The sequence below is a fragment of the Coffea arabica genome, chromosome 10c, assembly GCF_036785885.1.
Source record: "Coffea arabica cultivar ET-39 chromosome 10c, Coffea Arabica ET-39 HiFi, whole genome shotgun sequence".
NCBI classification, from domain to species: Eukaryota; Viridiplantae; Streptophyta; class Magnoliopsida; order Gentianales; family Rubiaceae; genus Coffea; species Coffea arabica.
In genome coordinates this window covers 3,322,404-3,342,749 of record NC_092329.1, presented here as the reverse complement: position 1 = coordinate 3,342,749, position 20,346 = coordinate 3,322,404, and the positions used below count along the sequence as shown (strand labels likewise).

At 37.1% G+C, this 20,346-nt stretch overlaps 3 protein-coding genes across 13 annotated transcripts; all 3 read right to left on the bottom strand.

The window, feature by feature from the left end:
• Positions 1-853: 853 nt before the first annotated feature.
• Positions 854-4,084, bottom strand: LOC113714385 (BEL1-like homeodomain protein 11). 4 transcript variants are annotated; one of them, XM_072068515.1, is made up of 5 exons: positions 2,517-4,084; positions 2,031-2,410; positions 1,884-1,947; positions 1,626-1,793; positions 854-1,534 (listed from the first exon to the last, which is right to left on the bottom strand). In XM_072068515.1, exons 1-4 carry the CDS (start codon positions 3,315-3,317, stop codon positions 1,650-1,652), a joined length of 1,389 nt encoding a protein of 462 aa, XP_071924616.1. In that variant the 5' UTR covers positions 3,318-4,084; the 3' UTR covers positions 854-1,534; positions 1,626-1,649. The 4 variants fall into 4 exon arrangements, with proteins under 4 accessions (XP_071924616.1, XP_071924615.1, XP_027093997.2 ...); XM_072068514.1 differs by having other exon boundaries at positions 854-1,428; XM_027238196.2 differs by having other exon boundaries at positions 854-1,428; positions 1,884-1,944.
• Positions 4,085-5,740: 1,656 nt separating this feature from the next.
• On the bottom strand, positions 5,741-11,633 carry LOC113713688 (BEL1-like homeodomain protein 10). The gene is made up of 5 exons (XM_072068305.1): positions 9,950-11,633; positions 8,270-9,320; positions 7,262-7,638; positions 7,111-7,171; positions 5,741-6,701 (listed from the first exon to the last, which is right to left on the bottom strand). The coding sequence occupies exons 2-5, from the start codon at positions 9,206-9,208 to the stop codon at positions 6,033-6,035; spliced, it is 2,046 nt and encodes a 681-aa protein (XP_071924406.1). The 5' UTR covers positions 9,209-9,320; positions 9,950-11,633; the 3' UTR covers positions 5,741-6,032.
• Positions 11,634-12,506: 873 nt separating this feature from the next.
• Positions 12,507-16,743, bottom strand: LOC113713384 (uncharacterized). Of its 8 annotated transcripts, XM_027237104.2 has the most exons (10): positions 16,161-16,696; positions 15,866-15,933; positions 15,645-15,741; positions 15,425-15,553; positions 15,042-15,150; positions 14,796-14,940; positions 14,641-14,683; positions 13,812-13,985; positions 13,142-13,273; positions 12,507-12,964 (listed from the first exon to the last, which is right to left on the bottom strand). In XM_027237104.2, exons 1-9 carry the CDS (start codon positions 16,365-16,367, stop codon positions 13,172-13,174), a joined length of 1,074 nt encoding a protein of 357 aa, XP_027092905.2. In that variant the 5' UTR covers positions 16,368-16,696; the 3' UTR covers positions 12,507-12,964; positions 13,142-13,171. The 8 variants fall into 8 exon arrangements, 5 of the variants coding, with proteins under 5 accessions (XP_027092905.2, XP_071924407.1, XP_027092907.1 ...); XM_072068306.1 differs by lacking the exon at positions 13,142-13,273 and having other exon boundaries at positions 16,161-16,739; XR_003453531.2 differs by lacking the exons at positions 12,507-12,964; positions 13,142-13,273 and adding an exon at positions 14,115-14,291 and having other exon boundaries at positions 13,830-13,985; positions 16,161-16,743.
• Between the last annotated feature and the right edge of the window lie 3,603 nt (positions 16,744-20,346).

Sequence of the window (20,346 nt, the reverse complement as noted above, 5' to 3'; positions counted from 1 at the left end):
CTAACCATATAGTTTTCATTTATTAGACTATATGATAAAGTAAATTGTGGGAGTGCAAATAACATTTTTAATATATATTATATATAATTATGTATTTAATTATGAATTTTGGCCAATCCCAATTTGGATCCAAAACTCATATAATATATAATAGTATGAGTTGAGATTGAGCCCTTTAATATGAACCTGAAGCCCGAAAGCCCAAAATTTGAAAATCTATATAATTTGTGAGCCAAGATTGAACTTGCTAAAACCCGACTCAAAAAGTCTAATTGACACTTACAAGTTACGGCAAAGTACCAACTCATATGCAAAAGTTAACACTTTGTTTGGGTAAATTGAACTCTTTATTAGCAAAAGTTTTCTCTTGATTAGATTAGATATGTTACTTCATCAGCATAACGTATCAATTCACTACAAAAAAGTTACTGCTTCTAAGTAAAATGTTTAACTTAATCGGAAAACTTATTAAAAATATACAAGGAATCTCCCAAATAGTGGTAGTTTTTTAAAAGAGTTTTCAAATAATAAGAATTTTGAAACAATTTATTCAGTAAATGCATTCTTTATACAATGTATTCACTAAATGCTCTTTTATATATATAAAAAAAACTATTTAGAAAAAATCAACGAACGCATTTGATGAATGCAACTTTTGAATAAACATTGCATTCAATGAACACGTTTTTGCCTTTTACAAAGAGATTTAAAAACTACCACATTTTGAGAATTTTTTTTTTTTTTTTAAATCACTCTTCAAGAATTCACTCTTTTATATACCTATTCACTGGGGAAAAAAAATCCCACTCTAATTAGAAAGATGATATCATGCTCCACTTTGCTAGAACTCTACAAAAATGTACTGATTCATTACTATAACATACCACCTGACAGATAGAAATTACAACTCCTTGAGCAAAAATGTACCACTTGACTAGAAATTACCCAATTGATTGCGAAAAATACAAAAACAATACTGATGCTATCCGTTGTTGGGTTTTTTCCCCCTATTTTCCCTCTCAGAGGAACTTAAACTTATATAGCTTACAAAAGATAATTTCTTAATTTTTTGTGGGTTGTATAGACAGTAAGTCTGTCCAAAATACTGCCACCGAGAGATAAATGTAGTCCTCCTTGATTTACTATTTTTGACCAAAAAAGGTAGGAAGGGAATACATGTCATTTCATGTACTGGAGAAGAGATTTTACATCACAAGAAGAGTTTTGAGGAAATCCAAGTGCATTGACTAATCCATCAATTCCGGATATCAACAGGACTAAGATATCCTTTCTGTCTGCATTTTCCTCAGAATTCCAAAAATGACAGTCATAGCCAGCAATTGTCCAGGAGCATTATCCTGTTCCATCATGTCAAATGTCACTGGCCTCCATGTCTTGTTCATCAAAACTTCTTCCTGGAAATGCTGCCTACATATATAACATGGTCCAGATCAGTGACTGAATAGCCTCCAAGATGTCTAGGCTTCAGAGCATGACAAACATCAATTATTTGTTCTTTTATGCCATTTTACTGCTGCACTTTTGAGGAAATAGGACTTGTAAATAGACGTGTAATGTTAAATCAGTGAGATGGAATAAACTGGGAATGGGAAGCATCGATCTACCCCGCAATTAGATCTTTCTGCTTTTCAGTCCTCAGCAGAATCTGCAAAACCTTCACGGGATATTGATGGATTGGATTCAACAAAAGACTCCGCAAACTCCTCCTTGTACATTTCTTCGATCATTGGCTTCCACAGCCGAACTCGGGCATTTATGAACCAATTAGAAACCTGAGAAGCAAATCATGAAAATGACTTGTGTTGATACCCTCATTGGTCAATACCTGTGTATACTAGTATTTGATTGAGAGGAAGAGTTACTTGATTCTTTGACAGGCCCGTTTGTGATGCCAATGTTAGCTTTTCGGAGTCATTTGGGTAACTGCTGTAGAACCTTACTATCAGTAGGGGTAGAACTGTAGAAGCTATAGAACATGGAATCATTAGAGGAAAGAAAGAAATACATACGGATGTAGAAAATGTTCGAAAAGCCAAGACCGAAGAATTGCCACTGAAGTTTCTGGTAGTCCTCTGATTGGTCTCCATGCTTGTCTTGAGCTTTGGATCATGCTCAGCTGTTGTAGAGACAATCTGCTGTGCCTATTCTCTTGATCAAACAAGCTAAGCTGCGACATGTCCGAGCTAATTTTTGGCATGTCTTCTGATATCTTTCGCTTTGTGACATAAATTTGGGATAAAATTGCCTCTCTTAAGCAGCAGAAATGCCTGGACATTGCTTGAAGTGCAAGAGCAGTGTATGATTTACCTGCTCCTAAGCCTGCTATCATCTCAAATGATGACACCAACTCATCCATATGGTGATAATATTGCTCATACCTTCTTTCCACCTAAACACGGAGGAGACAATTAACATGAAAACAAAGTTATGATAGTGCGCAAACTAAACAGTTTTTGGAAAAAGTAAACCATTAGAAGCATTGGGTTGATTCCAACCTCCTCCAGCAACGCAATGAGCTTTAAAAGCTTGGCTTGAAGTTCATGTTTCTCGGTGAATACTTCATTGTTAGGAAACTCCAAATTTATTTCAGAGCGAAGTTTCAAAGAGCCCCGTTTGCTGCTGCTGGATAATCTCCTAGCATATTTCTCATTGCTTAAGTCAATGGCCTTGCTTCCAACCTTAACCACTTCATCCAGAAGCCACTGAGCAGGTCTCAGATATTTGGAATTGCTAATGGCAACAACCAGAGCTTCAGTTCCGTAGGAGATGCAAGAGGATTGATGATTTGGCGAAGTTGAAGATGCAGCAAAAACACTTCCTCCAAAAGAGTAACTACTGTTTATGCTGTCGCCGCGGGGATTGCAAGCTTCTCTTGCATTGTCTCCAGAAATTATGTATCCAGGATCCACGAGAGTAGAATTCAAGGTTCTCTGCCTTCCAGCCACGGGAGAAACGAGTGTACGGGTGCCTAGGGACAGTGACAGCCTCTGGGCGTGGTAATTAGCCTCATTTGATGCCCCAAGAAGATCCATGAGATGTCTAGGGTGGTTAACATCAGATTCGTCAGTCAGCTGAGGAGCATTGACAATATCTATGGATCTGGGAATCCTTTCCCCGAAACACTGAAGGCTAGGCGTGGAACCAAGTGAATCATATGTACTCCCTCCACTCAAACCATTTGCATAAGCATCAAAATGTTCCCCACCAAACTGATTTTGGCTAGCAATGGAGTTTGAAATGATGAACTGGTGTAAGATACTTGTATTAGGATTTGACGGCGAATCTTGTGAAACCATACTTAAAATATTGGAAGATGAATTCTACCAACTATGAGAAGAAACTTAATCAAAGCCAATTTTTAAATTGGCCTTGGGGGTGAAATGTGCAAGATTTAAAGGTTCTAAGATGACGAGTTTACTTTCTTTCAATTTTGTGGGAACAAAGTAGAAAGAAGGTTTGAGACCTCTAAAACGAGGAAAATGCAAGAGCAATGGTATGACATGGAACTAGCGTTTTATAGTTACAACTGAAACTGTTGTAAATTTGTAATGTAACACAGAACAATTTGACATTTTTGCGGGGAAGATCAATGCATCATCTATCACTATAGCATACAACAATGTTGTATATGCTACGCATAAAATGGGCAAAATAAAGCGAAGAACCAGGAAGAGATTTAGGAGTTACTGGGAGGATTGACACACAACCAGGATCAAAAATGATGCAGAACTCAAGTACACGTGAGACAACAAAATCTATGGATACAAACAGAAGAACAGAAGCGTTCAATGAGCAAGTATATGAATAAAAAGAGAGGAAGAGAAGAAGAGGAGGTACATTAACCAGGAAAATTAGGATGACAAGTCCGTATATAAAATGAACTCTAAGCAAGCATAATTAAAGAGCTTACATATTGTCAGGTGAGCAAATTTCGAAAAGAACAAAGGTTATGACTTGTGAGGGGCAAAGAAATATACATGAATGCGACAATAGTTCATTCAAGAAAGAAAGCAAAGATTCCCTGCTTCCTCCTCTGTGTGTGTGTGTTTTTATCCTTCTTTTTTTTTTTGTGTGTGTGTGTGAATGTATGCAGCAGCTTAAGCTATAGGACCTAGCTAGAAGTATATAGGGCTCTGCAAGTTCCCAGCGAAGCTAGACGCAATTAGCCAAGTGAAAATGCTGAAAAGGACGGGAAAATATGGTCCCCCTCCTTCCCTGACTAGAAAACAAGCAGCAAAAGCACCAACACAGGTTCAGCTTTAATGCTTACTGTTGCATTTCTTTGGAAGACTCAAAAAGCGCTTTCAGCTACAAAAAACTTCTCAGTCTCTCTCCCCATAGTCAGTACAGTAGTCACACAGAAGAAGTAAAAAAAACCGAGATAAGATGGTTTTTCTGAAGGTCTCTCTCTGCTATCAGTAAAAGGAAAGGAAAAAGCATCGTGTCTTTAGCACACTCGCAGTTTTAAGATTGTCTGATAGTGAATCTGTAACCATATGGGAATATCTAGTCATTTTATTGTTAGCTGATGTTATCATGCATAAAGATGTTGAAGGGACACTGCAATTCACAATCTACCAAGGGGAAATGTGCGCAGAAACTACAAATGACTTTGTCATGAACTGATGACGCTCATAAAAAGATAGGACTCTGCTCGACCATACTGATTTTATGTTGTTACATTACAATGTAGGCATTGCTTTTTGCCGGGTTTTGGACACTTTTCTTGTCTAAAGGGAAATGAAACTTGCATCCCAGTTTTCTCCTTTCTTGTTTCTCCTCAACCTCCTTCCCTTCCGTTTTAATCAGTGAATATGGTATAACCATATTGATGCGCTCAGAAAAATGGGGTGATGGATTCTAAGTAGTAGACCTTGGGGAGACAGTCATCCATCCTTTATTGTATTGGCCCCCGCTCTCCACCTGTTACCCTTCTGAATATTATAGTTGTATTGGTTTAGAACCTCAAGGCCCACTTACTGATTAAAGTGTCTGCACCATCTGAACGGCAAGTAAATACCAAAGAGAAGTTTGGCTACGCTAGCTCTCCTGTAGCTGATCATCGGCTTCCCAACCAAACACCCCAGTAGAAGATGAAATAAATATGAACAAATTATGACTAGTTAAAAGAACAACAACTTTGAGGCAAAAGCATTTTCAATCCTTTTAAGGTTCGCAATTCCGCTTAAGCATTACTGCACTGCTGTGTTGCTCAATGCATCCCATATGTGCTTACAGACCAGATTGCTATCATACACGACAAATCAAAACCTCCTTCAAACAGAGTTTGGAGCAATTAGTTGGCCGGAAAATGATTGCATGACTCCTTGTTTTGTCAAAATTGATCCTTGAACTAATCTGTTGGCTGAAAACTGATCGACTGCAGTTTCTTGTTCGTAACGCTTTGGTGGGTGATACTTTTCTAGCTGGCTAATAGCGGGATAACTCATTACAGGTTTTGAGCTCTGATCTTGAAAAGAGCACTCGGGACGAGCATAATTTTTCCCAAATACATTGCCCGAATGAGCTTCATTGATTTGATGTTATTAGTATCATTTTCCAGATATTCAATAAACCATCCTGGAACCTACTTCCAGATATTCAGGCGGGTCAGCCTCCTCGATAAGGAAACACAAGTAAAGTATTTCGTGTTTATAGACAATAAATAACTTTAAAACCGTCCATTTACTAGTTCTAAAGGATTTGATATACCAAAGAATACGCAAGAATGTTTGTACCGTCTTTATAAATGGGCTAATCATTCACCAATTTCTTTTCTATTATACAGCAGATTATCCATATGCATATTTACAGGCATGTTAACCCATTTCGTCAATAATTTCAGGCAGAAAAAGCCTGGAATTCATGAATCCAGCCAAAGCTTCTTTCAGACACTGTCTCAGTCTCTTGCGCTCACGCAGGCACACGCACATTTACAGATGCTTTTAACTGTGGTTTTTGCTGTAAGAGATATTAAGAATCCAATGACAAAAATGCAGGAGACCATATTCTCACAGAACAAAATCAGATAGCAAATGAGGGTGGGAAAATCTTTCTTGTTGGTTTATTGCATCTAGACAATAGTATTCTGCTTTGTCGAGGCCCACAGAAGAAGCAACTGTGTCATCCACTCCTGTATGTGTTCCATCAGATATAGGTTGTGAATCTTTTGAAGGATGCTGTAATCCTAGTGCAAGGGAGACTTGATTGCCTACTGGACCAGCCAACATGCAGAAATTATGCGCATTAGCATCAGAACTAATGCTTACATCACCAGTCTGCTTAGACCTTATGGTCTCAATGGCGCCAACTTTATGATCAGCCATGCTAACTACATCATCTCTACTTGATTTATTCACATGATCCATGTCATTTTCTTCGAGAGAACCCGCCTGAAAGCCCATTCTTGTTGCGTAGGCATGTACTTTAAGGTCAGAAGTGACATCATTCCTCAGCTCGCTAGACTGCGCCAATCGGCCACCATCAGCACTGGGAGACATCAAGCTTTCATGAAGCTCTTCTCCCGTGTCCTCAGATTCTGACTTCAATCTTCCTGTTGGTTGTCCATGTTCTTGAGAAGATTTAGAATCGGCTTCCATGTCAACAAACTCCTCTTTGTACATCTCCTCAATCATGGGTTTCCAAAGACGAACTCGTGCATTGATAAACCAGTTTGCAACCTGAACCAAAGACGAGATTATGGAATGCCAATTGACTATGACCGTTTATAAAGATAGAAATATTTCTTCGCTCATCTTTAAAGTGCCGATAAGATGATATAGGCGTTGGCAAAAGCAATCGTCTATCTAAACTGAAACATATTAAGGAAGCATGTTTCTAATGAATGCTATATTGCTATGCTTAGCTTCAAAATTTGAGGAACAATGGTGAGGAAAGAATAGCAGGACATTGCGATAAGCTACCGGTGAGAGATGAAGTCTACTCTAATAAAGATCAAGTTCCGGAGTCAGTGCAGTAGAAGCCAACAACTAACAAGCTTCTTTATTAGCAATGCTTCATCATCTTCGAGATTTTTCTAACACTTTGCAAGGACAAAGAATGACACAGATTTCAAGTGTAAATTTATACCTGGCTTCTGGTCAAGCCTGTCTGTCTTGCTAGCATAATTTTCTCAGAATCCTTGGGGTAACTGACGAAACACATAATATTAGATTAGTTAGAAACCACGATATCTATAATTGACAAAAACAAATGAGATGTAATTTAACCAAATACATACGGATGAAGGAAATGTTCGAAAAGCCAAGCACGAAGGACTGAAACAGCAGTCTCAGGCAAGCCTCTTTGTGGCCTCCAAGGTTGTCTCATCACACCAAATTGCTGAAGTGCCCTTTGTTGCCTCAACTGCTGGTCCAGATGGCGGAGACGAGATAATCCTCCACCTTGACCATTGGGAACTGTACCTTCCTCGCCTAAGCTTTGCTGCACAACTTGAATCTGGTTCTTGATTGAATCGCGTAAGCAACGGAATTGGCGGGAAATTGTCCTACGAGCAAGTGCTGTATATGATCTAGCAGCCCCACATCCAGCCACAATTTCAAAAGAGGATACTAGAACTTGCATCTGCTGGTAATATTGTTTATATCTCCTATCCACCTGGAATGGGGCAACAAGAAAATCTTCAGAAGATATTTCACCAAAATACATAGGAAACTCAGTATAAGACTAATTACATTCTACATAACCAACAATGGGTTAACAAAAGATAGAGATCTTCTGAAGTTACCCACAAAAAACACGGGAATAAGAACGCAAAACTATAGCTAATTCTGGAGTTCAGTGGATAGTTTTCCCTACTTGAGAGTTAACATCTTATTTCACTCACTCTATATTATGGAGAACAAGACGTTCAGAGGAGACAATATGATCACAGAGCATGCCATACAGAGGAATTTAAGCCAAACGTGATGGGTTCTTTTAATGGAAACACAAAATTAGACAGGCTAAATTCGGAAAATTATTCATATTTGACCAATGGTGTGCTTTTTCAATGAACTATGGCTGAATTTGTTATCTTTTGGAAGCATAGCTGCAAAAAGTTCCCACTTTAATGATGGAGAATATTAAAAAATACCAAAGAAGTTAACATGATGAATAAAGCATCTTAAGGAAATGAATGCAGCAGCCAGCTGAAAATTATATTAAAAAAATACCAAAGAAGGCAACATGATGAATAAAGCATCTTAAGGAAATGAATGAAGCAGCCAGCTGAAGATTTTGTCCCTACCTCATCCAACATGGAGAAAAGTTTAGTCAACTTGTTCTGCAGATCATTCCGTTCAGCAGGTGAAAGCACATCAGAAGAGATCCCAGTCTTAGAAGGGATTCCAGATTGATATTCAGCTTTCAACTTGGTCGCTTCTGTGACACCAAGACCAGAGGACTGGAACTCATTGCATTTTTCCGACTGGTTCAGGGCCTGGTGAACATTAACCACTTCATCGAGTAACTCTTTAGCTGCCTTGAGATACTTGGAGTTGTATATCGCTCCTGAAACAACTGTTTCCTCGTGTAGTTTTGGATCAGAATTAATCCCTTTGGAGCTTAAGGAAGACTGAGGTTCATACACTGCTCCAACTTTGGAGCTATTGTTAACTCTTCCAGCTAGATCAAATGACAAGTATTCAGCTGTTTTAAGTTCACTACTTTCAGAAAAGCGATCAGCTAGATGCTCAACATGGGAACTCAACAGAGAAGAAAGGCCTGAATTTGAATAAGGGTTTTGATACGAAGGCATCTCAACTGAGGACGCTGCCTGACTGCCCAAGCTGAGAGATAATCCTTGATTCTGAAGATTCTGGTCAGCGTTTTGGAGATGGAGCAGTTTTTTAGTGAAAATTTGATCCACCACAACAGCATTACTATCTGAAAAATTGGGAGCAAAATTGAGATGCTCGTTAATTGGTTGCATCATAACAGGGTTACCATGTGGGGCAATGAATAGCATCTCTTCTCTGCTTTCAACAGATTGAGCTTCAACAAAGTTGTGTGCTTGCAAGGAAGTTCCAGAAAACAACTCAGGACGCAATGAGGCAGTAGACGGCGGGTTTGGATATATTATTTCAGGAAGATCTGATGATTGATAGGAAGTAAGTTTTGGATTCAGCAAATATTGAGTCTGCAGGACATCTTGTTGACTGGTTAAGTTTGGATAATAAGCAGACATCTTGTTCTTGCACTGCCACAGAAACCCCTAGTGCCAGTTCAATAGCTTCAAGTAAAGTACAAATCATTACCCATGCTCTTGATTCTGATAAACAGCTGAAACTCTTTGGATGCTGGAAATGAGAAATGGAAGAACATCATTGATAGAACCATTCTAAAAGAAGTCAACAGTTGTTGGGTGAGATAAAACCAGAATAACTATTCTTTCTTTCTTTCTTTCTGCCTGGTTCTTTTCTTGGTTCCTGTTTTGACTTAGGAGGAGGTGCTTCTGAATTCCAATGACATTAATCTTGGAATCTCTCATACACAACTCTTTCAGTTCAGAACCATCAAGTTCGCAGCATTCAAAAGCATAACTTACAGTAAGCGTGATAATTTTAACTTGAGCAAAAAGATAGACCATAAAAAGGAAACAAAGGAAGCCGAAATCTTTTATCCTTGCTCAGACAAACTGGGAAATGGATTCCAGAAAATACTTGGAGAAGAAAGTAAGTTCACATACAGATAAAGGCTTAAAATTCTGTAACATGAATCACCCGGAAGAGCAGAAAGCTTTTGTATCTTCGTGATCATGAATGATGATGGTCGTCATCATTGAGATAGGCAATAATACCCAAATCACAAACATCATCAAGAAACAAGCTATCTACATTAACCCCTTTTAGTATATCATTTAATCACCGCATGAACCAAGAAACAGAAAGAGTAAAGGGAAAGGTTAACAAAAAGAAGTGAGGACTACCTGGAAAACAAATGCTCCTGTGATTGCCCTGAATTGGGGGAGCAGACAGAAGCAGAGAGTGATTGAAACAGGGATTCAATTGGTTCAAAACCAAGTCTTTCTCCGGATGGAGACAAAAACTGATCCAAATATCCCAAACACACCAACCCTCCTTATCATTGAACAATGACACCAACCATATAAATACTCAAAAAAGGCCAATAATAATTAAACAGAAAGCAAGGATGACAAGCTCCAACCTTCCGTTCTAGAGTTTAAGACAGTGGTACCATATTCCCTATATGAATCATTCCACCTTTCTCACGTGGGGACAAAAAAGTACAATCCCAACAAGACTTGTCAGCCAGTACCTTCTTTTTCTCCTGTTGGGAACATTTTTATTTCCCCCTTTTTTTTTTTTTATTTCCAACAAGAACTCAACATTGAAAAACATTCGTAGTGGTTGTTTTGGGGGATTTGTCAATGTTAGTATTAGCTTTGATGGTTAGAGGTTTTGAACCGGTAACCACCAGTTGGTGGACCTAAACACTCGTTCTTAAGTTTAAGCCTCCAACCGTTAGTTGAAATCATGCACAGTATTATAATCATTTTTAATCGATATCTCTTGCCATCAAATACTACTCTTTATCTTCAACCAGTTTTGTATTTAAAACTACTGAAATGCTGGTATATTCATATTCTTCCACCCATTGAACTTAAAAAAATGACACCACACCATACCTAGAACTAACACTTGTAAACAACACACAGCTTTGGTTTCTTGCGTGTCGGGACAACGTCACATAATCTTTTGGCCTGATTTAATAATGATGACCAATATGAATGGGGAATTCAAACTCTTTGATCCTTAAAAAAACCGGACAATATGTCTTTTTTTGTTGTTGTTGTAATAGTAGTAGATTGACATGCACGGATGAGCTAAGTTGTGGGCTTGTTTGGGGAGGGTAACTTGAAAACTTGGCTGGACAAGTAGGACGGATGGTTAGGTGAAGTCGTGAACGAGACAGATCCAATTCGATGACAAACTAACACGTTTTCAAACCCGACACGTGTATTTCTACGATATGTCATTTTTGTTTTTTTTTATCATTTTATGTGCCGAATCTTACACGCATCGGCGCCGGCGGCCAGTCCAGCGGGGCCTTTCTTAACTTGAGCGGAAGAATCGGCAAATACAAAGAACATATATATATATATAGTAGTATATAAATTCTTATTGGATGACAAATTCATCCACTTTTACCTTTAGGCCTCTCCGTGGTTTAACCTTTTCTCACTTTTACAACAAACCAACTCATATGTTCTTGGTAACCTATGAAATTGTCGGTGCGTGCAATGTCATACTTGCAACTCCAAATTATAAAATCCTATCCAATGCTATGTTCGATTACATGTATAACCCTAATACTTGTGTAAATTACAATTGAACTCCTTTAATGAGGGGTACCACTACAAACCACCCTGCTCGAGTTTAACAATCTAGTGTTAAAAGAGTGCTAAACTTGGCTTGTTTTGATGAGAAACTTGGCTTGTTTTGTTCATCAAGCTGAACTTGAGGGAGTTTAGTTTATATGGAATCAAGCTCGAGTAGTTTTAATTTTTTTTTCTCTTCTTTTACATATGAATTTCAAATTTTATAGTATTCAAGCCAAATTCTAATTGAATATAAAACTTTATCGAACACAAAAATACTGTTCGTGTTTGACTTATCAATTGGCAACTCAAATTTCTATCAACTCGAGTGTATCACAGTTTTTTTTTTTTTTTTTTGCTTTTTGTGAGGGGGTGTTTTTTTCTGTAGGGGGGGGGGGGGGGGGGGGGGGACGGGGACGGTTCATATAAAAAAGAAGGATAAAAGAACAAAATAACAAAAATGGAATTGCAGCAAAACGAGAAAAGATTATAACCTCAATTTCTATTGTTTCTTTTTTCCTTTTGTTTTAAATTTTTTTCAACAATTTAAAAAGCAGGGACGGGAAGAGAGATTTAAACCAAAACCACTAAATTCTAAGATCTCAGCCTTAACTACTAGAACAATACCTCCTTGCCCAATAGCTCTATTGTTTCGATTATGAACTAAAATAAATAAGGTAATTTACAGGTTGTGCTTCTCTTCTTAGCCTACGATGGTAGCCATAATACTTTGGGCGGCAGGGCGGTTTTATGATGTAACTGTGATGTGCAGGAGAATTTATGCATATAAATCTAAAGGGATCTAATCTGTAATTTGTCCAGATATCAGGGGTATATTCTTCTAGCAGGGTCTAAACTCAATCAAAGTATCAAACCCTTTCATATGAACGGTTTATGCGCTCATAGAAAGGGGATGAGAAAAAAATACAAATTATCAGTCAATTGACAATAAACACTGCTTATTTTCACTTTGAGTTTTAGGTCAACAATGAAGCATGGCTGCAGAAATCATAGGCCGTATCTAAGAGTGGAAGACAGAACCTTAGACCACAGAAATGCTAGAAACTACTGTTAATGTTGTGTAGCTGTTGTAACTTAAGCCATTTGATTCTCATTACAAGAAAGAGAGAGAGAGAGAGAGAGAGAGAGAGAATGTTGGACCATATATACTTGAAAGAGACTAGAATGTTAAAAAAGGGAAAGATGCCAAACTACAAAGCTAAACAAGAAATTATCAGTAAAGAAGTAATCAATCAAACGGGTTTTGTTTCTTGCTCTGGAAAATTGGTTATGATGGTCTAATGCAATGGTGACATAAAGAGTACATAAATCAGCCCATCAAAATGATTACTCTCAGTTTAGCGAATACTAGTCTATAAAAACTTGCCGATCCTTTCCGACTTCCTTTTGACCCAAAAAGATAATCTTGCTTACTAGTTCCAGGCTCACATTCGCAATCACATTGCCTGAGAGCATGGGGATTACGACAGGGACATAGGATTGCCAGAAATGTATCTCTACCATTGACTCTGGACGTTTACATCATTTGGTATTCCATGGCACATGAGAAGATGACCCTTAGCCTTCCTCCAGCAGCGACATCTGGAAGTTAACGCAGGTCAACCACATGAAAACAATTCCTAGATTTCATTTAATATAATTCTTCGTAAGCTAATGGTTATATTTATGGATTGAAAAGGTGCTATGAGCAAATCAGAAGATTGTTTACTTATGATTGAATAATTAAAAAAAAAAAATTTAGCTTGTTGGGATGCTTACATTCTTGTGGCACTTCATTCACTATGATCTTCAGTTATCTTCTGATTCAAATTGATTCCCAAATTTTCTCAAAGCAATAGAATATATTGTTTTTCTTCTCACCGATGTTCCTGCAGCCACCAATTTTACCGCCTGCAATCTCACCCATTATGGTTACTGCTAATTCTGCTTCATAGCTTTGTGATTTTACAGGAGCAAAAAAAAAAGGCTATAAAAGATGTACAGATTTAGCTCTGCTATGCTACATGAAATATTTAATATACAAAAATACAGTTGGCATGCTGGATCTTTTATGTCATGTTTGATTAACTGGTACAGTCAACATGCTGTTCTTAGTCGAAGACATTTCTGACTGCAGTTTGATTTGATTTATAGATGAAAAAAACCAAGAATTAGTGATGTCAATAGTTTATCAGATGACACAATGCTCCTCAATATTGTGGTTCTGTACATTATAAAAGATTGAGTACATTCCAGCTTCCAGTGAATATGATATTGTGGAGGTTCAATTAATGTAAGAAGTTCAATCAGATAGAAAGCATGAAATAGAGTTAATGCTCTGAAATGCAAAACACAAATCTGAACATGTTAAAAAGAGGACTATGAAAGAGTAGACCTTTTGGAGATCATTACAGTATGAAGAACAAGTATGGTCATGGAGAAAGAATACCTCTGAAAGAGAATTCCCTTTTGAGATCATTTCTCTCAGATCATTTTCCAGCTCAGATTCTGACGGAATTTCATCCACACAAGTTGTCTTTCCTTCAATGATGAATGTAATTTCTCCCTTGGGCTGGTTTGTTGAGAAGGCTTCTTGGGCTTCCTTGACAGTGCCTCGCCAAAACTAAAGTAAAACTCAAAAACATAAGCCGCCCTCAAATTGATTAACAAATGGCTCTGATATATGTTAATATGATGCTTTACCAAACTACGTAAATCCAAACGAGCAAAATTCATAAAAGAAACATAGCACCTCTCAGTTTCTATGCAATCAACAATATCATCGACCAGTATCATGGCTTACTGGATGGATCTTTCAAGTGCACGGACAGTAGAGTCAGTATTTCTAGATGAAGCACCTTAATGCCAGATATAGTGTGTGTTGAATCAAGGAACCTGAAGGCTTGGCCAAGTAAAGATTGAAAAGTTCCTGATATTAAAAGTAAAGCACCTTTTAATTTCCTTTATAACACCATTCATTGTCACGCAAGAATCAAGCCTATCCTCCAAAATCCTCAGTGTTTTTGGTGTCGATGTGTTTCCTATAGATCCAGCAATTTTGATTACGCTTTAAATATGGGGATTGCCACAGGGTGCATCCCATCAGAGCACCCATGGTGCGTTTGTATCCTTAAAAGAGAGAAGGCAAGACATACACTTTTGAGGAATGCTTATTAATCCACTAGTTTCGTGATGGGTTATGCAGTTCAACAGTTTAAAGATCCAAAGAAAGACCAAGGAGAGACCATTTATTGGTGACAAATTTAGAGAGAACCAACCTCTTCGTGTACTTTGGTCATCTCTCGAGCCATAACACATTGCCTACAACACCCAAAACAAGTTGTTATTATAGAATCCTAAAAAACAAACTTCCACAGTCTAGTTTTGGAAACAAAATAGACCAAGAAAATACCACATGAAGCTGAAGTTTTACCTAGAGGCACCAAAAAGACAATTAATTTCCTCAAGAAATTGAGAAAGCTTGTGAGGAGGAACGAAAAAAATTTGGGTTGCTGCTTCATTAGCTGAAATCAAGAGTCTCTCCTTTCTGGAACCAGCATGTTTAGGTAGAAAGCCAACTGCATGGATATACAATACCAGGCATCAGAATTATGAACTTGCATTCGTACAATCTCATCAATGTTTCCTGGTGTTCAAGTAAAACATATTGAGACCTTACCAAATGTAAATTCATTTGTAGATAGTCCAGAGGCAGAAAGAGCAGCTACCAAAGCAGAAGGGCCAGGAATAGGGATAACTGGTATGCCCTTACTTACACACAACTTGGCCTGCATCATATTCCCGAATGATCAATGTCATCATTATGGAAAGATCATGTAGGATGCCATTCGCTAACTTAATGAATTGCTCTTTGCTAACACGAAATGTACTACTATCTACAAAACATATGGTCTCCTACAATATCAAAATAAAATGTGCAGGCCATGAAAAATCAATTGCAGAAGACACAGACACAAGATATGTTTTAACCAGCAATCCTGTTCTGAATATCTAGGTGCACAACGGGTCAGCAGAACACAAACTAGCAGCACTCGTACTCACCAACTCTGTACCGGGGTCACTGATGCCAGGTGTCCCAGCGTCACTGATTAAGGCCACAATTTCACCATCTTTCAACCTTTTCAATACTTGTTGTTCCCTTTGAGCTTCATTGAACTTGTGATAACTCAGCTGAAAATCTAAAGTACACAATCAGAGAGATCTAAATACATGTATTACATAACAACCATCTAAAAAGTACAAAAATTCAGGATATACATACAAGTGCTGTACTTATAGAGTAATGTTGAAGTAACTTCCCAGAATGCCTTGTATCTTCTGAAAGTATCACATCGGCTGATTTCAAGACTCTCAGAGCTCTGTATTTGTCAATTGAACGAAACCCCACGATGATAAGGAGATCAAAAACTGGAACTTGATTTAAATGCAAGTGAATTATTGAGTTTAAAGGGAAGCAAAGAAAATGGTATTATTGATGCTCACCTAAGGGTAATGTCTTCAAGATTCCCAATTGGTGTCGCCACTAGATATAAGCCTGGTTTTAAAGTACCCTAAAATATATTTCAAAAAAAAAAAAAAGTGAAAACCTTTTGCCTTTACTAAGCATCAAATACCTGCACCACCATTCCTAGTGTTTAATAAACAAGAAATGGGACAAAACGACATCGAAAAGGTTCAGTCTTTACAGAAAATGTGCCTGAATTATCTAGGAAAAGAATAAAAAAGAGAAACAATAAACAGAGCATTGAATTCAGTTCAAGAAATTTGAAAATTTTACTTGTTTAGAGGACTCTGATTGGGAGTGATCAATAGAACAGAAGGAGAATGCAAGTTTGGGACGAGGAGCATAAAGGATTCGATAAGGCACGGATGCCGAACGAAGAGCTGAGGTGTAAACTGAGCAAAAAGAGCCTCGCCATCGGATACTGGCATTGATAGAGGAGGAAGATACCACCATTGATTGAAAACAGCCTCTCAACAACATTAGCAGCTTCTCCCCGCTGCAACTCTTGTTAGTATTCGACTATTTTCCACTGTTATGATTATCAACTGGGCTCAGGAGAAGATAAACTCGATTATGTTGTCGATACCCACTTGATAGAAGTGAAATACAATGTCCGCTTGCAATTTTTCGGTGAAATGTCTGCAGTGCAGAATTTTACTCCATGGAAGAGTAACTTTGGATAAATTTTTTGACTCATCGAAGGAGAAAAGCGGCGTTGGGGTGGGCTTAAAAGGACCGAGGAATAAGAGGCTAATGATCCTTTTGGGCTTCGAGTCACAAGCTGAGCGTCATTTCAGTACGTGACGTGAGAGACATTGTAAAAAAAGTTCCATTTTTTTGATGGTGCGCCGTGATGGTGTAGAGCGGCCCAGATCCGTTTTTCAAGCAACTCCCGTGATGATGTATAGACCCATGTGAATGAAATTTCCCCTGAACCAAAACGAATAGACAACTGAAATTTCCTACTCAGCACTTTTTTGTCCCTTGCTTGTGAGTTTGGGCTTGTTACCAGTTGACTATTTTAACTATAGATTCTAATCAGTTTTGGTGTTATTCTCTATTGCTTTTGTATTTTGATTATGAATTTTTTAATCACTCAAAAAAGTTAAAATTCATAATCACCTCAAATGTAACTTTTGCTTATTATGATTATTTTCTACAATCAATTTCTATAATCAAATTTTTATAAAATCTAAAACAATAGAGAACAAGGCCTTTATGCATTGGTGTATCCTATAATGGATCCTCTCACTGCTAAAACTTTTTGCATAATTAATGCTTGGGTTAAGAATAGTGACCAACAACTCAGTTAAATATCGTGAGAAAAAAACAGCCACCATAGGTATAATCTGTAGTGTTGTGCTCAAAATGTTAAAGCAAAGATGTTTCTAGTAGTACAAATTTGTTTTGCTCACCAATAAAAAATTACTGATTGGCTATTGTAACCTCCAAAAAATAATACCGATTCCATAATCGCAAATAAAAATTTTTTGTAGTACGATAGTGAAACCAGGTCGAACCCAAGGGAGATTTAATTGTAAATATGCTACAAGAAACTGAAATTAGGGAAGAAAGGAGGATTTGAATTATGAATTTAATAAACAATTTTAAGAAAAATTAAATAAACTAATCAATTAAAAATGACTCGGTTCAAAAGGTAAAACATCCATTCCATAGACTTGTTGATCATTGAAGTGCCAAAAATCATTCCTTTAATTCATACAAATAAATTTGATTAGCCTTAAAGTTAAGGAAAATGAAGATAGTCATTAATGGTACAATTAACCAGAAAACTTCCAATTAATTCCTTATTATCAATTGAAATCACTATTGAAAAGTAATTCTCATTCACCCATTAATAGTGTTAAAGTACTAAATGTAAATTTATGCCAAGCAACCATTTGAAAGTTTAAATGATTTAATCTTATCTTATTTCTCCCTAGCAAATTAACATAAAAGGGGTAGACAATCAAGTTAACTCACTTTATTTCTTGTTCTAATTCCTGACAACAACTATGGATTAATGAGAGGAACTAGAAAGCATGTATGCAATCATCAAAACTACTTCAACAGGCAAGAAATAATAATATGTTGCATAAAAATCGAACAAAGTAGAAATAAATACTTGATTATAAAGGAATTACAAATGATCAACGTTACTACTCAAAACCAGATGATGGAGGCGAAAGTTGTTCCCCTCGAATTGAAGTAGAAAAACTAGCCACTTATCTTCCAATGAAAATGCAGAGAAAACTAAAGGAAAAAAATAATAGTATGCTTTGGTGTCTCTATTTCTCCCTGTTTATACTAAAAAAAACTACCTTAATATCAAAGCTAAAAGATAAAAGATAAGACATTTGAAAAATCTCTCAATTTCCACCAAAGTTCTTTTCAAAAATTGGATTGCATCTGAATTCTCTTTTGATTGGCCAATGCGTCATCACTTGATAAAATTTCCAAAATTCAATTGCATTTCTTTCATAAGTGCTTCTAAGATATCTCTAAGCATATCTTTGCTTAACTTCCAACCATAATATCCTTGATTTTCCTCCACATTTTCTCAATTCAAACTTTCAACTTGTTTTCCTGAAAATCATAGAAACTAATTAAACTCATGATTTGACAAATCTATAATAAAAGTCAAGCAAATCATATCATAAATATGTATATGCAAATAATGGATTTATCAATTACTTAAGTTAATTGTTTCTTCTGTTCAGCTGTGAATTGAACTTTGAACAAGTAAAAAAAGTTGGAAGAATTGAGAAATTAGAACACAACAAAAATTAAAACAGGGCTTCGATTCGATGGGCTTTTACAATACATCATTCATGTTTTGGACAGGAGCTAAAGAGGAAGTTGACAGAAAATGACAAAGAAAACGAGTGATTGAGGTGAGTGCTACTAAATATGATGGCAACAGGTTGGAGTTGCTAATACCAGCTGAGCACGCAAAAGGGGCCAAAATATGTCATAATCTTGATGGGGATTTACTCGATCTGTTTCTTTCTCTGCCAAAAACCGAGATGACCAACAAGTTACACTTATTGGCCAGATAAGCTGAGGATTGATGTAAGATGAGTGTGGACTTCACTTGATGTGATGTAATGATAATTAATCTAGAAGAGGTAGGGAAGATTGTACTACTTCAGATAAACCCACGTAATCTTATGCTCGCAATTATATTCTTTCTTTCACCATGCATCTTGTCACTAGGAGCGGAAGATTGTATTCTATCAGTTTGGTACATGTCCAGCAATTATAGGATACATAGACAAGCAATATCCGTATAACTTTCGTTTTCTTGAACGAGTAAGACAGTATACGTAATACATTGTCCGGTAACTGCAGAGAGGATAGGAAACCAAAAAGCACCGGCGCCCCAAATCTTTGACAATCATATATACCTGAATCACACACATTCATATTATTGAGCATTTGTTTAGTCCTCGTATTCGAATTTTGTCTCGTTTACCAGTTCTGCTGCAGAAATCAACATCTGAAATCTGCTTTGTTTCGTTATTATTTCGCTTTTTGGGTTATTTTAATACTCCGGCAAATTTGTGTCACGGTTTCATCAGCAGCAGTTCAGTACTGCAGATTTTATAGTTTACATGATTAATAGAATTGTGATGCCATCACGCACATATATATATACATATAGAAAATGAACAATCTTGATCAAACAAGGTAGCTATAAAAAAACAAAAAGGACCATCTCTGATTGGGAAGATATGCATGTATTTTCCATTTTCTTTGACGTAATGCATGAAAAATCTGGTCAAATTAGTGGTGTTCCTGATTCCAGAGGGGCGAAAATAGCCTTATCAAGATTCTTACCCTGGCAACTTGTGAGACAATATCAAAATCAACACTACTGTGTTTTATATTTCACGTAAACTTCCAACTTATTCGTTCATATATATACAAAGCTATGAAACAAAAAGATGGAAAGAAAAGATAATATGAAAAGGTGAAAGCCACTGGGACAAACCCCCAACAGTCAATAACATGATACAAGAGGTTAGAAAATTGGAAAGAGCCATTATAATCTTGAGAGGGACCTGAGTGAATGATTAAGCAGTTATAGCTGTCAGATGCCAAGCAAATTAAATACAGTGCCCAAATAATACTAGTAGAGAACAGTAATAAAAAGGATCAATTGATCCCTGCCCATGACAGGGCATGGGACCCTTAATTTGTGCTGCTATCATGATGTAGCACCTGATAACAGCCATCTCATGCCCATCATGCTGTAATAATCAACCCGGATTCTGCCAGATATTATTCCCTCTGGCCTACAATATTTGCATTACATGCAACGTTTTTAATTTAATGATCTATGACATGTTTAGGGTTTATAATTGCTTCTATTATTCGTGTGTATTAGATGGGGAGGAAGAAAGGAAGAAGCGTCAAGTTGTAAAAAATCCACCAATTCATCTTTCTTGTTATATCA

What these genes read in the sequence shown, in the direction of transcription:
- LOC113713384 (XM_027237104.2), bottom strand. Translation starts at nt 16,367, where the DNA reads ATGTTGTTGAGAGGCTGTTTTCAATCAATGGTGGTATCTTCCTCCTCT. An exon ending in AATCAGAGTCCTCTAAACAA is followed by an intron (nt 15,934 to 16,160) that starts GTAAAATTTTCA and finishes AATATATTTTAG; the next exon opens with GGTACTTTAAAACCAGGCTT. An exon ending in CTTGAAGACATTACCCTTAG is followed by an intron (nt 15,742 to 15,865) that starts GTGAGCATCAAT and finishes TGACAAATACAG; the next exon opens with AGCTCTGAGAGTCTTGAAAT.
- LOC113714385 (XM_072068515.1), bottom strand. Translation starts at nt 3,317, where the DNA reads ATGGTTTCACAAGATTCGCCGTCAAATCCTAATACAAGTATCTTACAC. An exon ending in TTCGAACATTTTCTACATCC is followed by an intron (nt 1,948 to 2,030) that starts GTATGTATTTCT and finishes AAGGTTCTACAG; the next exon opens with CAGTTACCCAAATGACTCCG. An exon ending in CGGGCCTGTCAAAGAATCAA is followed by an intron (nt 1,794 to 1,883) that starts GTAACTCTTCCT and finishes TTTGCTTCTCAG; the next exon opens with GTTTCTAATTGGTTCATAAA.
- LOC113713688 (XM_072068305.1), bottom strand. Translation starts at nt 9,208, where the DNA reads ATGTCTGCTTATTATCCAAACTTAACCAGTCAACAAGATGTCCTGCAG. An exon ending in TTTTCTCCATGTTGGATGAG is followed by an intron (nt 7,639 to 8,269) that starts GTAGGGACAAAA and finishes GCCCCATTCCAG; the next exon opens with GTGGATAGGAGATATAAACA. An exon ending in CAGGCTTGACCAGAAGCCAG is followed by an intron (nt 6,702 to 7,110) that starts GTATAAATTTAC and finishes TCTTTGGTTCAG; the next exon opens with GTTGCAAACTGGTTTATCAA.